Here is a 15,127-nt window from a genome sequence, read left to right as displayed (position 1 = left end):
CAGCGGTGAGACCAGACGACTTCCAAAAGGTGCTCGAGGATCACGGCGACGGCAATAAATTTGCTGCATGTGGTCTGGTCAAACGAAAGACGCGTATTGTAAAATGTGGCCGAACAACAATGTCAATACGTCTCGCATCTTCATTTCGAGCGGGAGTTTACGTGGATGACTCCACCTAATAAAGGCAGTTCACGCTTATTTACTAACTTGTCTCGTATTGTTCGGTATTTTGAGCACTTCTAGTTCGTCTTACCTGTGAAAAGAATATTCCGTATGTTAGTGGTGGAAACGTAACCCGGGTGTATAACAACTCTTTTGTAAATGACAATGTGATGAAAGTGGATATAGAAAAGCACCTGTTGGGAGTCACATACTCGAAGCATCTTCAACAAAAGGTCTGATTGTCACACGCGTGCGCGTACTCCGCACGTTTCGTTCACGATGCATATGAGGTAAGAGACGTTCTGCGAGCACGATATGTATGGGACGGCGCCGGACGCAGCTCAAACTAAAAGATGTCGACCGTCACGCAGTCAACTGTTAGCGGCAATGGTGTCCAAAGAACTGGATACGCGCAGTATTGAAATGTAGGTACTCTGTTGATAATAGCCAAAAGTGACGTGTACAGAAATTGTCGGCACCGCACGAAACGGCAGTCCCGTGTACCTCGGTAGTATTGCGAGAAGGAAGTGCTTGATCCAGCAGGCTACATCAGTTTGTTTTGCATATAGCCTCTCTAAGGTATTATCCCTACCGGAGCAGTATATCGCCAAACTATGCTCAATAATGTTGTCTTGTACCCCTTCAGTAGCTGACACTAACTGATGAGAGTGGCACTCCTTCCTGTGCCAGAATCAACACCTATGAATGGGTCACAAATCTAACAACTCCAATTCGCAGGCTTCACAGCTCTATTTAATTTTTCCCTGCACATTACTGATGTGAGAAAAGTATTGCATAATATAAATATGTAAGTTATATCCGCAAATCAGTGTTGTGATCATTTGATGTTCAACCAGCAAAAGACAAGACAACCTTGTTGACAGGACAGGACGACAGGTTGCTCAGAGCTTGCTGCTTGAACATCATTATGACTACCCGATACCAACAACCCAATTTTAACACAATTGGTCAGTGCTGTGGACGTACATTACAATAAGGGACAATAAAAGATGGCTACATAAACACTCAACTTCCACAACCTTTATATTCAACGTGCTGGACATCTATCTTAGTGTGCAACCCCTGACACAATCAAAATCTGAGCCAGTATGGGCTCATGAACACACCGGTGCAGCATGAGCAAACATAAGACTGACGACATTGTAAACATGTTGCAAACCGCTGTTCCATCTTACAAATTTGTCATGGACATCTAGGTATTTTTGATATTTTTGAAAGTTTTTAAACATTTCCACATCTTTTATATTCAACGTGCTGGACATCTTAGTGTGCAACCCCTGACACAATCAAAATCTGAGCCAGTATAGGCTCATGAACACACCGGTGTAGCATGAGCAAAAATAAGACTGACGACATGTAAACATGTTGCAAACCGCTGTTCCATCTTACAAATTTGTCATGGACATCTAGGTATTTTTGATATTTTTGAAAGTTTTAAACATTTCCACATCTTTTATATTCAATGTGCTGGACATCTTAGTGTGCAACCCCTGACACAATCAAAATCTGAGCCAGTATGGGCTCATGAACACACCGGTGCAGCATGAGCAAACATAAGACTGACGACATGTAAACATGTTGCAAACCGCTGTTCCATCTTACAAATTTGTCACGCACGTCTAGGTATTTTTGATATTCTTGAAAGTTTTTAAACATTTCAAAATCTTTTATATTCAACGTGCTGGACATCTTAGTGTGCAACCCCTGACACAATCAAAATCTGAGCCAGTATGGGCTCATGAACACACCGGTGCAGCATGGGCAAAAATAAGACTGACGACAAGTAAACATGTTGCAAACCGCTGTTCCATCTTACAAATTTGTCACGCACGTCTAGGTATTTTTGATATTTTTGAAAGTTTTTAAACATTTCAAAATCTTTTATATTCAATGTGCTGGACATCTTAGTGTGCAACCCCTGACACAATCAAAATCTGAGCCAGTATGGGCTCATGAACACACCGGTGCAGCATGAGCAAACATAAGACTGACGACATGTAAACATGTTGCAAACCGCTGTTCCATCTTACAAATTTGTCACGCACGTCTAGGTATTTTTGATATTCTTGAAAGTTTTTAAACATTTCAAAATCTTTTATATTCAACGTGCTGGACATCTTAGTGTGCAACCCCTGACACAATCAAAATCTGAGCCAGTATGGGCTCATGAACACACCGGTGCAGCATGGGCAAAAATAAGACTGACGACAAGTAAACATGTTGCAAACCGCTGTTCCATCTTACAAATTTGTCACGCACGTCTAGGTATTTTTGATATTTTTGAAAGTTTTTAAACATTTCAAAATCTTTTATATTCAACGTGCTGGACATCTTAGTGTGCAACCCCTGACACAATCAAAATCTGAGCCAGTATAGGCTCATGAACACACCGGTGTAGCGTGAGCAAAAATAAGACTGACGACAAGTAAACATGTTGCAAACTGCTGTTCCATCTTACAAATTTGTCATGCACGTCTAGGTATTTTTGATATCTTTGAAAGTTTTTAAACATTTCCACATCTTTTATATTCAACGTGCTGGACATCTTAGTGTGCAACCCCTGACACAATCAAAATCTGAGCCAGTATAGGCTCATGAACACACCGGTGTAGCATGAGCAAAAATAAGACTGACGACATGTAAACATGTTGCAAACCGCTGTTCCATCTTACAAATTTGTCATGGACATCTAGGTATTTTTGATATTTTTGAAAGTTTTAAACATTTCCACATCTTTTATATTCAACGTGCTGGACATCTTAGTGTGCAACCCCTGACACAATCAAAATCTGAGCCAGTATGGGCTCATGATCACACCGCCATAACATTAGCAAAAATACGGCTGTTCCATCTTGCACATTCGTAATGCACGTCTAGGTATTTTTTATATGAAATATTATAATCATCAATGATGATAAGGGCTTATTGGATGCAAAAGCATGGTCTTTGATGCAGATATGTTGGATGGTTCTGAAAAGGGCTTTTTTTTTTCATAGGCCAGGGGTAATTGAAGACGTTGACGTAGATCAGCTTATCCTTGATTTTGTCATTTGCTCCAGGTGTAATGACATGAATGGAAAGCCTTCACTTATCACGTTGATGACCTCCTGCCGCTTGCGGGAATGCATAGAGAGATCAGCTTTCTTCAGCAGTCTATCCAAGTTCTGATACATGACGAAATGCCCAAATCTGAAAGTTTGCATAACGTACCATGAAACACACATTTTTATATGCAAATAAAAAGCTGCGCAACAAAAACAAACCTTACAACACCTTTCAGGAGAATACAACACCATGTGTACGTGACGGATCGAAACAGGTTCCGGATTGTGCGCATAACACATACTGGTATTAGCGAGCAGTGGCTACACACACACCTGCAATGTTTGTACAATTTAGAATGGTGTCACGATCAGGCGGAACATATATACGCAAAAAGTGCGCTTTTATGGATGAGTCTTACCCGTCAATCGATTCCGGATCATCCACTACTTTCACTGGCTAACCACGTTGTTGTGGCAAAGGGTCAGTAGCTAAAGGTTCATCGACGTCCCCGGTTCTTCAATCGATCGGCGCCGATGAACTCATCTTCACCGCTTAGTGACAGGGACCCGTCACTATCGCTAAATTTGTTATCAGACATTACGACGTCGCGCGTGACAACTTCCAAGCGCAAAGCGCATACACCCCCGACTGTATTGTGCATTGCACTTCGGTCGCCCAATGGGCGACCTGCCACCATAAATACCATAACCACGTCACATGTGACGATGCATGAGAGGGAGTTGAATCCAGCTGCGACTTCCGTCGTCTGCTGTCACAGCATATTCCTTCAAATTTCTCGAAAACCACTTCGTTGTTCTGGTTGAAACTTCGCGACTGTGTTTCTGTAGCACTCTTGAATATAATTTCAGCTAAGTTTCGGAATCGCTCGATCTGTACGAGACCGTCTCTTTAAAGGATATATTCCTTCTAGAAGTGTCTTCTAAAAGTCTCATATTTCTCTGAATTAATGTTGTTCTTACCTTCCTTCACTGCCCTTAGCTCTGTTGTACTTATGGCCCTGCGTTTTCGGGTTTTATATTTTGACATGAATATGTCTTATAGATCGGTATGCCAGTTTGGAAAGTGGAGCGTTACAAAAATAGGGTAGATTTTAAGACGTTATAACATATAAACCGGTTGCAGTGCAGTCAAGTTGCACTTACAAATAGGTAAAGCAAGAGTCCACGCATAAGACTGACTCTCTGCTATATCCAAGTCGCAGTGGGTAATCTCTTCGCTGTTATTGTTCTCTTACACCCTCGGTTCCGGGAGCCCAGTCTGCTTTGAGAGAGTGTTTGGGGCGAGTGCTTCAACCGATTTTAATGAAAAGAGCTTCATTTCTGCAATATATAATGGACTATCTAAAGTACTCTCAAGAGTTACGGTGTTGATGCGCAGTAACAACTGTGATAGGACTTTGCAAAAGTTACTGTACAAACTTTACAATGTTGAGTCACTTGGCTAATTTATACAAGCAGAATTTCAGGAAACGTTGAATAGAAGAAAGAGCAGCTCGTGGGGATTAAAAAAGACTGCCACTCACCGGTGCCGAATGGAGGAGGAAGCCCAGCATGCGGATGCCACATGGCCTAGTGCCAGTGTAGGCGTTCCCAACATTCATCTGCCAGTGGTCATTCATGTGGACTTCTTGGAGCAAGTGGTCACGATTAATGCCACAGTCCTACTCTATGTTGATAGAGGGTGCCACGGGAAATGCAATTGCAAGGAAAGGCCTGGGATATTGTCCAGAAGGTTCATTCTTCATGACAAATTTGACAATAGCATCCATAGAAGCTGCAAAATCTTGTAAAATGGGGTGATATCGGGTGGACAGTGTTAAAAATAGTGGCTCTCTCATTCGATATGGATGCAAGATGCTTCGTGGATATTCTGGATGTGCTGTGTTTAGCATTGTATTTGCATTGTTTGCAAGTTCATTTTCAGGTCTTTTTGGGTTATAACAAAATTAACGATGATGAGACTTCAGGTTTAAAGACTGGTTTTACTGGGTTTAATCCTGAAACACAAGGCTCTGATTATAATCTACATGTGTAGGGGCGATTTATGTATTCTATGCAGTTCATTTTCCGTAACCTAGGATCTTAAATGTTGAATGTCTGTGCTCATACCGTAAACCTTCACATTGAGATTTCCAGGAGGTAGTGGTTAAGCCTCTACTGTAACAAGTGTTCCCTGACAATGACAAAGTAACATAAATGGCTTTTTCCGGGCACTAGGCGTGGAGCCTCCTGAGGGCCTGCGAGATGTGCTGTTGCGTGAGGGTCCTGAAGGCTTTGCCAAAGCAGTGCGCAATCACGACGGCCTTCTGTTGATGGACACAACATTCCGGGATGCCCACCAGTCCTTGTTGGCTACTAGAGTGCGCACCTTCGACCTGCTCAAGATCAGCCCTTTTGTTGCACACAACTTCAACAGGTTCTACAGTCTCGAGAACTGGGGTGGTGAGTAGATAATACCATAAGCGTCTGCTGCCCAGGGTTGCTGTTGTGCAAATCTCACTCTGTGGCCTCTCAAAGTTCCATTTTATGTTCACATTTGTTCACTTCATTTCCATTGGCATATCTGCACAGACAGTTAACCCTCAACCTGTGAACCTTACATTTACAAATTCCCTCATGTTATGAACATGGGTCGAGATATCTTCCTTGCATTTCTCCCTTGATTGCTGAACAGTGAATGCGTCTTGGGGAAATGACGCATCCGCTATGAATGGGGGCAGTGTTTGCCCCCCATTCATAGCGTTTGCTTGGCAAACTGGCTACGTACCTATAGTATTGAAAAATTCCGCACTAAAGTAAGAAAAGGGACAGAAAAATGCCAAGCAAGGAGAGGAAATAGCACCACCTTCGCTGCACTCTTTCCTGTCCTTGCTTGATGCCTTCCTGTCCTTTTTCTTACATGAGCACGAAATTTTTCAATGGTATGCAATATCAGCTAGCATAGACCCTTGTTTTCTCGGGTTTTACTTTTCAAGTTACATCTTCGAAAATTGGTGCAAAAATTGAGTTTCACTTCAGGAACTATAAAACAGTAAAATCTGCCGATATTGTATGGAAAGTAAACAAGAAGAAATGCGCTTCTTGCAGTTTGGATGAACACGGTATGTGAAACCAGGGCCGACCTTAGCATCTGCAGGGCCCGATTTGACACAGTGGTGCGGGACCTTCCCCGCTTGGATAAAATGGCTATGATGCAGGAAATTGTATATGACATTGTTTCACGTTATGTTGTGCTGCATTCCAAAATTACATATCCCATGCGCAGGTGCAACATTCGACGTCGCAATGCGATTCTTGCACGAGTGCCCTTGGGAGCGGCTGAGAGAGATGAGGCAATTGATCCCGAACATCCCATTCCAAATGCTCCTGCGTGGTGCCAATGCTGTTGGCTATACTTCTTATCCAGACAACGTTGTCTACAAGTGAGATGTTAGATAATTCCCTCCCTTGTGTAGAACCTTCAGGGGAAACCCGAATGAATAGGGTTTGAGTAGGTCCTGACTCTTTTAGGTTAAACCTGATTCCTACTGATTATTCCCCTCAAATCATCTTTTGAACCAATTCAGGGTAGACCCTATTTCTCCCCGAATTTCAATCACTTATCACTACAGAGCGGATTTCCAGGTGTATGCCTTTTCGTCGGGAAATGTACAGATGTTGCCTTTCAGTGTTCTAAGCACAAATCAGGTTGAAGGGCACCCTTAGTACCCTAATGTTGCTTGATTGATTGGTTGATTGATTGATTTTATTTAAAGTGCCCACAAACAGCCGTGGCCTTTAGTGTGGTGCACGAGACACAATACATACTCTATATACAACAGGGAACTACACATGCATAATGCTGGCTAATTAAAGATTCTGGGATAACTAAATTAAGAGAAAGATATACTATCGAAATGTCGCACGGTCAGAACCATTGTCATTATACACTTTCAGTATCTGAGACAGGAGAAGCAACGTCTGAATGACTAATGTAGAACAAATTTCGTGCCCTTGTCCTTGTTGTACACAGAAAATTAATGGATGATAACAACATGGGACAGTTGATTTCACCGTTAATTACTTTTTCCAAAAATCGCAAATAAATACATAGTCTTCGACACGACAATAACAGAAGTCCTATATAATCAAGAATGAACTCATAGTCATAGTATAACCTCCTACCAATATATCTGTCATAAACAGTAGTAACCAGCTTACGTTGTACACGTTCAATTTGGTCTGACTGTGTTTTAGTCAAACGGTTCCAAACAATACTTCAATGTTCGAGTCTGCTCCTGACATGGCTCATATACAGTACTAACAAGCACCGAGGGCCAGTGAAGCCGCGAGTAAATCACGTTATGACACCCAGAGACATGACAGCATTGTTCACAATGGTGTTCACATGTGGGCCGAAGGAAAGGGCGCTGTCCACTATGACACCAAGGTCACGAACAGAGGGCACACGCTCGATATCAATGTTTTCGACAACATAAGAAAAATGCGTGGGCTTTCTCTTGTTGCTTATCGTCAACACCTTCGTCTTGGCAGGGTTAAGTAACAAAAAATTATTTTTACACCAGTTATTTACTGAATCAACATCCTGTTGGAGTAGCTAACAGTCGTCCACTGTGCATCGTCAGCATACTGTAGCACCTGCGAGTGTTGAACGACCAAGGACAAATCATTCACAAATATTAAGAAGAATAAAAGGCCAAGATTAGAGCCCTGCGGAACCCCAGAAAGAGACTTGTATTCCGACGACAAACAATTGCCTAAGTGAACAAAATTAGTGCGATTCGTTAAATAATCATTTATCCATTTGCAATAGCCATCTGTAACTCCAATGCGAGATAATTTCTGAAGGAGACGCACATGAGACACGCGGTCAAAGGCTTTTGACATATCGCAGTACAAAACGTCGACCTGACCACCATTGACAACTGCAGGTGAGCAATAATTTAAAAAAGAACACAGATTTGTGTCCACAGATAAAACCATGCTGCATTTCCACTATTCTTCTACTAAAATACACATAAAATCGTTCGTGCATGACAATCTCAAAAACTTTTGAAAAGTTACATAATGAAATAGGCCGGTAATTGTCGACAACAGTAGGGTCACCACTTTTAAGCACTGGTACAATGACGGACTGCTTCCAGACAGCAGGAAACACACCTGCCTCTGTACAAATGTTAATGCCTCTTTTGCCTTTTTTCCATTAGTGCCTTTCTTTGAAAATAGGCTCTGATAAGTGCCTCAACGGGTACTTTACTTGCTGCTTCGTGTTTATGTTTCATATGTTTTGCAACAGAAAAAAGAAGTGCGTAACAGCTGAGGACACTCTACGCCGCACTTTGTTGCGTAATGCAAGTGTCTCACCCTATGGCACAAAGCGAATTCTTTTCCGCCGGCATTCCTTGCACACGGTACAAGACTTTGTCTCCCCTTGCAGCTGTGCTTAATGGTGACCAGAGCTTGTATAAGTTACTCACGAAGTATAATTAAGTTACAGTTACATGACTTTAAAAGTAACTAAGGTAAGGAAAAGTTACTTAGACTGAAGTGTACCCCCAGTTACAGTTATGTACTCGTGAAATGTCATCCAGTTACTCCCCATCTACTTCCGGTTACTCATGTTCAAGGTGACATAAAACTTTGGAACACAGTGTATCAATTGTAGGACCTGTTGAAAACAAGCTTTTGAAACAAACCACCTACTCACTCGCTTGGTAGCCAAGCTGATAATGCTCATAAATTTGTTCTTAGCAGCAGGACATTTTTTAAGTTCTCATTCACCCTGTAATGTTCCAGCCCAGGACCTAGCAGTCGCATGGAAGTTTGATTGAAGAAGTAACTTTCCTCAGAGTACAAGTTACTCGAAAAAAGTATTGAATTAGTTACAGATACATATTTTAGAAAGTAGTTGGTTACAGTAATTAGTTGCATGAGAAGTAATTACATACAGTAGCTCAATTACTTGCAATTAGCTCTGGTGTTGACGCTCCTTCTATTCCCGAAGATATTCGTCACGAGTGCCCGTATTCGTACAGGCATGCACCATCCAGTCGGACGACATCGTGAGGCTGTTCTCAGCATGTAGGACAATTAGTAGTGACAGGCAAGGATTTCACACTGGAACACATTGAAATTATGCTTGTTTTCTACTGTCTTCATGCTTTCAATAAGAAGACGTGTGCAAGGTGCTTGTGGTCCAATTCCAAAATAAAGGTTGCCATGAGATCAGAGTGGTTTTGTGGACGCCAAAATCTCCATACTATTTTTCTTCCTATTCCTCTCTCACTGGCTGTATGGAATCTTTGCAGTGCAATTGAAAAATGACTTCAGAGGTTACAATACAAGTATATTATTTCTGAGCAGCAATTGCACGTGATAAAGTGGTATGTTACCGTAAAGCTGCCAGTGCTGATAGCATCGCTCGTAGTGCTGGTAGTGCAATATCGATTGTGCCTATTTCGAAAAAATTCATGCCTTTTTGGGCCTCGTTTAGTGCCTTCTTAGGTGCCTAACACACGTTTTTCTTTGCCTTAAAATCCGTTCTCTACTTATGACATAGACTATTTAGTGGCAATCTGCATGCAAGTCTGATATAAATATTGTTTCCATGCAACAGTAAGTGAGTGAAGTACATTTCATGTTACAACATGTGGTGCATGTTTCACCAATATGTGCACCTTTAACTGTGGGCCGTTGCTGTACAAAAAGAAAAAGCAACCCGATTTCACCTCGGATTGGAGATCTAAAAATACTAGCATCCAATTACTCACGAATGCAGGAAAGGCATTTAACTCGAAAAAGTCAGACCCTATATACATAGAGCGTTCAATGGGGATTGACTGAATACTAGAGCTTAGACTGTTTCAGATTACTGTGCTACGTAAATTAAAAAATAAAGCAGTTTCGGGACTTGTGAGATCAAAACATAGATTTCTTCCAAAGTTTTCCAATGTATCGTTAGACCCACTAAACTTGACTGTACTGATGATGAATTTGTCTAGTGATTCTCGATATTCTGTGCTGGTGGGTTGCTCCAAAATGACCATGTGACGTAAATGTGTCATTCTTTTTGCAGATTCTGTCAAATTGCCAAAGAATGTGGCATGGATATATTCCGGGTTTTTGATTCTCTTAATTATGTACCAAACCTGCTCCTTGGGATGGATGCCGCTGGAAAGGCAGGTACTGCTGTGATTCGAAGAAATGTTGGGCATCTCGGATGAAAGTGGCTTGTTTTTCTGAAAGGTGGTGTTGTGGAAGCAGCCATATCTTACACGGGTGATGTCTCAAACCCAAACAGGACGAAATACAACTTGGATTACTACCTCAAGCTCTCCGACGAATTGGTCAAGGCTGGTACACACATCCTTTGCATCAAGGTACAGCATGCTTGTTTTTGCCTGTTAAACACTCCCATATCACTTGAAGACAAAAAGCTACTGGGATTGTTTTGTTCCAAGGATATATGAAACAGCTAACAAACATGTCTTAATCTATCTGCTCTTATGCCACACTGCTCTGAAAAGAAGCTTGGACAAAGTACATTGCACTACGTACATTTGAACCCGGACATAGCAAATGTAGAGTTAACTAAATGCTCTATTTCACGTATTATATCAGTTGTGCGTACACTTCCCCATGGAGGCCAATGCATTTTTGCGCTGATTTAATGAGGTGTCTTCATGCGATGTGTTCTGTTTAATGAAACCTGTAGGCACTGGGAGCCTGAAACCACCTGTTGCAGGGCCGCACACGTGTCGCTCTCCAAGTGAGAGAGCGAAGAGTAACATCACCATGTTTGCTATGGATGCTTATCTTGGGTTGCATTTTCTGTTTTCTTTTAATCTTTTTCCAGGACGCAAGAGGCGATAGTGTGCTCTTTCACCCTCTCACATTGGGGGTGAAAGAAAGACGCGTCTTCGAAGATGTGCAATGAACAAAATAAAGGAAAAAATGGTGTAACTTCAAGAATTTTTTGTGGATGATCTATCGAACGGATTTTTGTTCTGGAAACGGCTACGATATCAGATGACCGAAGGGAACAGACGTTCTCATTGGGACAACTTCGTAGCTTTTATAATTAAAAAGTTAATTAACGTTTTTTAGGTAATTAGTCATTCGATGGTTGAGCAACAAATGGCCAAGAACGTCCGCCGGCCCAGAGATGATAGAAGTGAAAAGAGGAGGTCTATAGCTATTATAGTTTTTTATGAAAAATCTGTATCGAAAAAAGAAAGACACCCTGTATTATGGAAGTCACGTTGGTGGCCGGAATACTGCTAAGTAATGCTGTAGTATCCTTATCAGTGTAATACAAGAAGAGGTAAATACATATATGCAGGACATGGCAGGTCTGCTGAAGCCACAAGCAGCACGCCTGCTTGTGAAAGCACTGCGGGATCGCCACCCAGATGTTCCCATCCACATTCACACTCACGACACAGCTGGTGCTGGAGTGGCATCCATGCTGGAGTGTGCAGCATCGGGTGCTGACGTGGTGGACGTGGCTGTCGACTCCATGTCTGGCATGACCTCTCAACCTAGCATGGGTGCAATCATTGCGTGTCTACAAGGTTCCAAGCACAAGACACGTATGTCACTTTCATAGTCCAGGATATTGTTACTGAGTCATTCTGGAGGGCTGCCTCATCAATGCCTGAACAGTAATGGCTTTATGAGAGCTGTAGGATTTCTCACTTACTTCAGTTCATTGCTACCTGTAATTAAAGCACTAACTACCTGATCTGTAGTTTATTTTTTATTAATGTTTTTTTTTATTATTGTTTATATTTATTACTGCTGATTCTGAATCCCAGTCATTATTTGCCTTTTTATGACCACTGCTTCTCCTAGTGCTATAATGCTATAGAAAGTTTTGCCACTGCATTGTTTTATAATTAAGCCAAAACTGAACATTATTCAACCAAACTCAACTCACTTTTAAAATGTAGTAGATGCAGGCTAGCTGGTGGATGAGCTCCATAATGTAAAAGCCTGAGTCTGGGCACACAGAGGCACAATATGAACACACGACACTTTTGAGTCGTACGTGTGTTCTTGTCGTCCCCCTGTGTGCCGAGACTCGGTCTTTTACATTATGGAGTTCAGGTCACTTTGTTTGCTGCAGTGCTATAGCGTATGGTAAGCTTTTAGATAAAATTAGCAAAATGGACAAAACAACAAAACAGTAACTGGTACAGTAAAAAGCAAGTACTAACTGTTATTGCACCATACTGAAAAAAAAAAGTAATAGGCAATGTAAAATTAAACTAAGAGGAGGGTGTGGGAAAGTATGAATATGGGGAATATTGCAGCATAGGAAGTTACAAGCAGTGCCAGGCAAGAGCACTGCAAAGTAAAAACGACAAGACAGTAAGAGCTGATAATAAAGCTATATCAAATGATTTCGTAACATTGTTCACTAGAAAGTGCTTATCAGCCAGTTCGGTTTTTTTTCTTTTTTTTTTATGCTGAGGTAAATTTCGTGAGGTACCGTATTTTCACGCGTATTAGCCGCACCGCAGATAAGCCGCAGGACTCGTTTTTAGATACATTTTGAAAATGTTTTTGCAGATAAGCCGCACTCTCAGATAAGCTGCGGGTAATACGACGCGACTGCTTTGTGCGCTAACCAGTGATGCACATACAAAATCAATAGAGACTTTATCGCTATGAAAACGGGTATATATTTATTCGAAAAAAAAAAAGACAGAGGCTAACATCAGAAATATTACAGAGCGGCTTACTAAGACATGTTCCAGGAGACATGATTCACTGTCACCCAGGGGCGGATTTAAGGGGGGGGGGGGGGGCGACCGCATACGGTCGTGTTCCCTATGTAAAAACCCTATCTCCTGGACGATGCTGCGCCGCAAAGCACGAAATTTTCTTAAGAGGGGATACGAGTGAGGCGGCATCTCCAATTCACGATTTTTTCGCATGTAGATGGCGGCACACGAACATACGGGTCTCAGCCTGAAGGCAGCTGTAGCCATTACCCTTAGTACAAATAACTCACTCCTCCGCAGGATTGTGTAGTTCCATAAACACGTGTGACCTCCTTGACTATTGAGATGCAGGGATTTCACGTCATGTTTGGGTTGCCAAGGTCAACTCAGCTACAGAAAAAGAAGGAAAGAAAGAAGGAAGGAGGTCCCGACGAACGCCAATTCTTCTCTTTTGTCCCTTTGTGGACTGCATCTGGTGACTTCTTGGTGTTATGCTATCTTAGCTTGTCTGACTTTCTGGACACAGCGCAGAGTCCTAATGTTATATTTCGTTGGCCTTCCCTTATTTATATTCACCTGCCGATTTTTCTTTGGCGCTGAGTTCTCACACTAGAACATTTTGCGGACGGAATGTATATATGACGCAATATTTGTATTTAACTGACTATTCAGTTTTAGTGTATTTACTTTGCGTCTGTGTGCAAGTGAATCGAAATTTATTAGTCGCTACAAACATTAACTGAATAAGTCCTTCGAAACCTAGACAAGATAAGCCGTGCAGCGGACCTTTGCATTTTGTCTTCTTTCTTTGTTTTTTCACGGATAGCGTGGATGTGCAGAGATCCAAGACTGCAGATGCATACTCTAAATGAGGTGGAACAACTGTTTTGATTGATTAGTTTGTAAAAGAAAAAAATGGAGATGTTAGTCCCGAGCCACTCAGGACTAATGCTTTACATGCTGTTAATTTAATATGTTTTGTTGTACCATGGCAAAATTTCTTTCTTAGTATCCACAGGCTTCAAATGGCTTTCGCGCACATATAGATATCCCATTTCAGAACTTTCTCTTTAAATTTGCCCAGGGTTAAATTTAAAGGGTGCCCAGAAGAAGCACAGACTGTCGGCTGCTCCCAACGTGAGGCCACTTTCTTCAATATGTGTAGTGCGTCGGATTGTTCCCACTGTTCTGTTCGGATCCAGGACAATTGCTCACCGGATAATTGCTCACCGGAGAGTTGCTCACCAGACAATTGCTCACCGGACAATTGCTCACCAAAAAACTGCTGAGGCCGGACAATTGCTCACCAGAGAACCGCTGAAGCCGGATAATTGCTCCACCGCGCCTCTTTCACCACACTTATATGCAATTTTATTTCGTGTTTTTATGCGATGTGATTTTATTTATTGTTTATGGCGCTCATATACTTGACTTTTTTTATGTTAGCTGAATTTGGGTTACCTCGAAATGAAGTGATCGAAATCCCCATTGCAAAATAGACTACTGTAAATAAATGTTATCTGACTATAAAATGCACAGTCGCGCGCGCGAAACTGTCAACAGCGAACTAGACTAACCTGGACATAGCAATACAAACAAACTTGGACTGACCTAATACGTGCAGTTCAGTCGTGTCCGCCCTGCTAAGCCAATCGGGCGCTAAAATGTGGCTTGCGTTCGCTAAACCGACTTGGACAGACATAGAAAATTCATGAATTTGAGTGGTAAAATAGAGATGTGTTCTTAAATCTCCCCCGGCTTGTGTCTTGGAAGATCCTGGTGACGCAGACATGGGCATACCGAGAGGGGAGCAAGGTCACTTGTGAAAATTTTGCACCCTTTATTCATAGGTCATAATTTTTTCTAATAATATGAACCTGTGAACACCCGCAGCGTCCGCCCCAGGGAAGGAGGTGAGGTGGATGCACGCTTTGCCCCCTGGACGCACTTTGCTGTCCACCCCTTGGAAAAAAACTCCTATAGGAACGCCCCATGGACGCAGGTCCTGACAAAGACGCTTCAGGCGTGCCTGCAAGTGGACGACCTCTCGCCTCAGCCTCTTCACTGGTGGATTTCCTAGATCTATTTGAAGCAACTTAGACAGCTAAAAAATAAGTTCAGCTAACATAAAAAAAGTCAAGCGCCATAAAC

General features: G+C 42.0%; 1 protein-coding gene across 8 annotated transcripts in view; it reads left to right on the top strand.

The window, feature by feature from the left end:
• The window catches only part of LOC135396615 (pyruvate carboxylase, mitochondrial-like), a 48,493-nt gene that overhangs the window by 22,532 nt on the left and 10,834 nt on the right, over nucleotides 1–15,127 (top strand). For all 8 annotated transcript variants that reach the window (XM_064627677.1, XM_064627669.1, XM_064627675.1 and 5 more), the window contains 5 exons: nucleotides 5,466–5,690; nucleotides 6,514–6,670; nucleotides 10,324–10,430; nucleotides 10,494–10,627; nucleotides 11,590–11,839. In XM_064627677.1, the coding sequence (XP_064483747.1) occupies nucleotides 5,466–5,690; nucleotides 6,514–6,670; nucleotides 10,324–10,430; nucleotides 10,494–10,627; nucleotides 11,590–11,839 (873 nt within the window). The remainder of the gene's footprint in view (nucleotides 1–5,465; nucleotides 5,691–6,513; nucleotides 6,671–10,323; nucleotides 10,431–10,493; nucleotides 10,628–11,589; nucleotides 11,840–15,127) is intronic.

This window comes from Ornithodoros turicata, chromosome 6, assembly GCF_037126465.1.
Source record: "Ornithodoros turicata isolate Travis chromosome 6, ASM3712646v1, whole genome shotgun sequence".
NCBI classification, from domain to species: Eukaryota; Metazoa; Arthropoda; class Arachnida; order Ixodida; family Argasidae; genus Ornithodoros; species Ornithodoros turicata.
The sequence above is the reverse complement of the archived record's forward strand: the minus strand, read 5'-3'. Positions and strand labels throughout refer to the sequence as shown.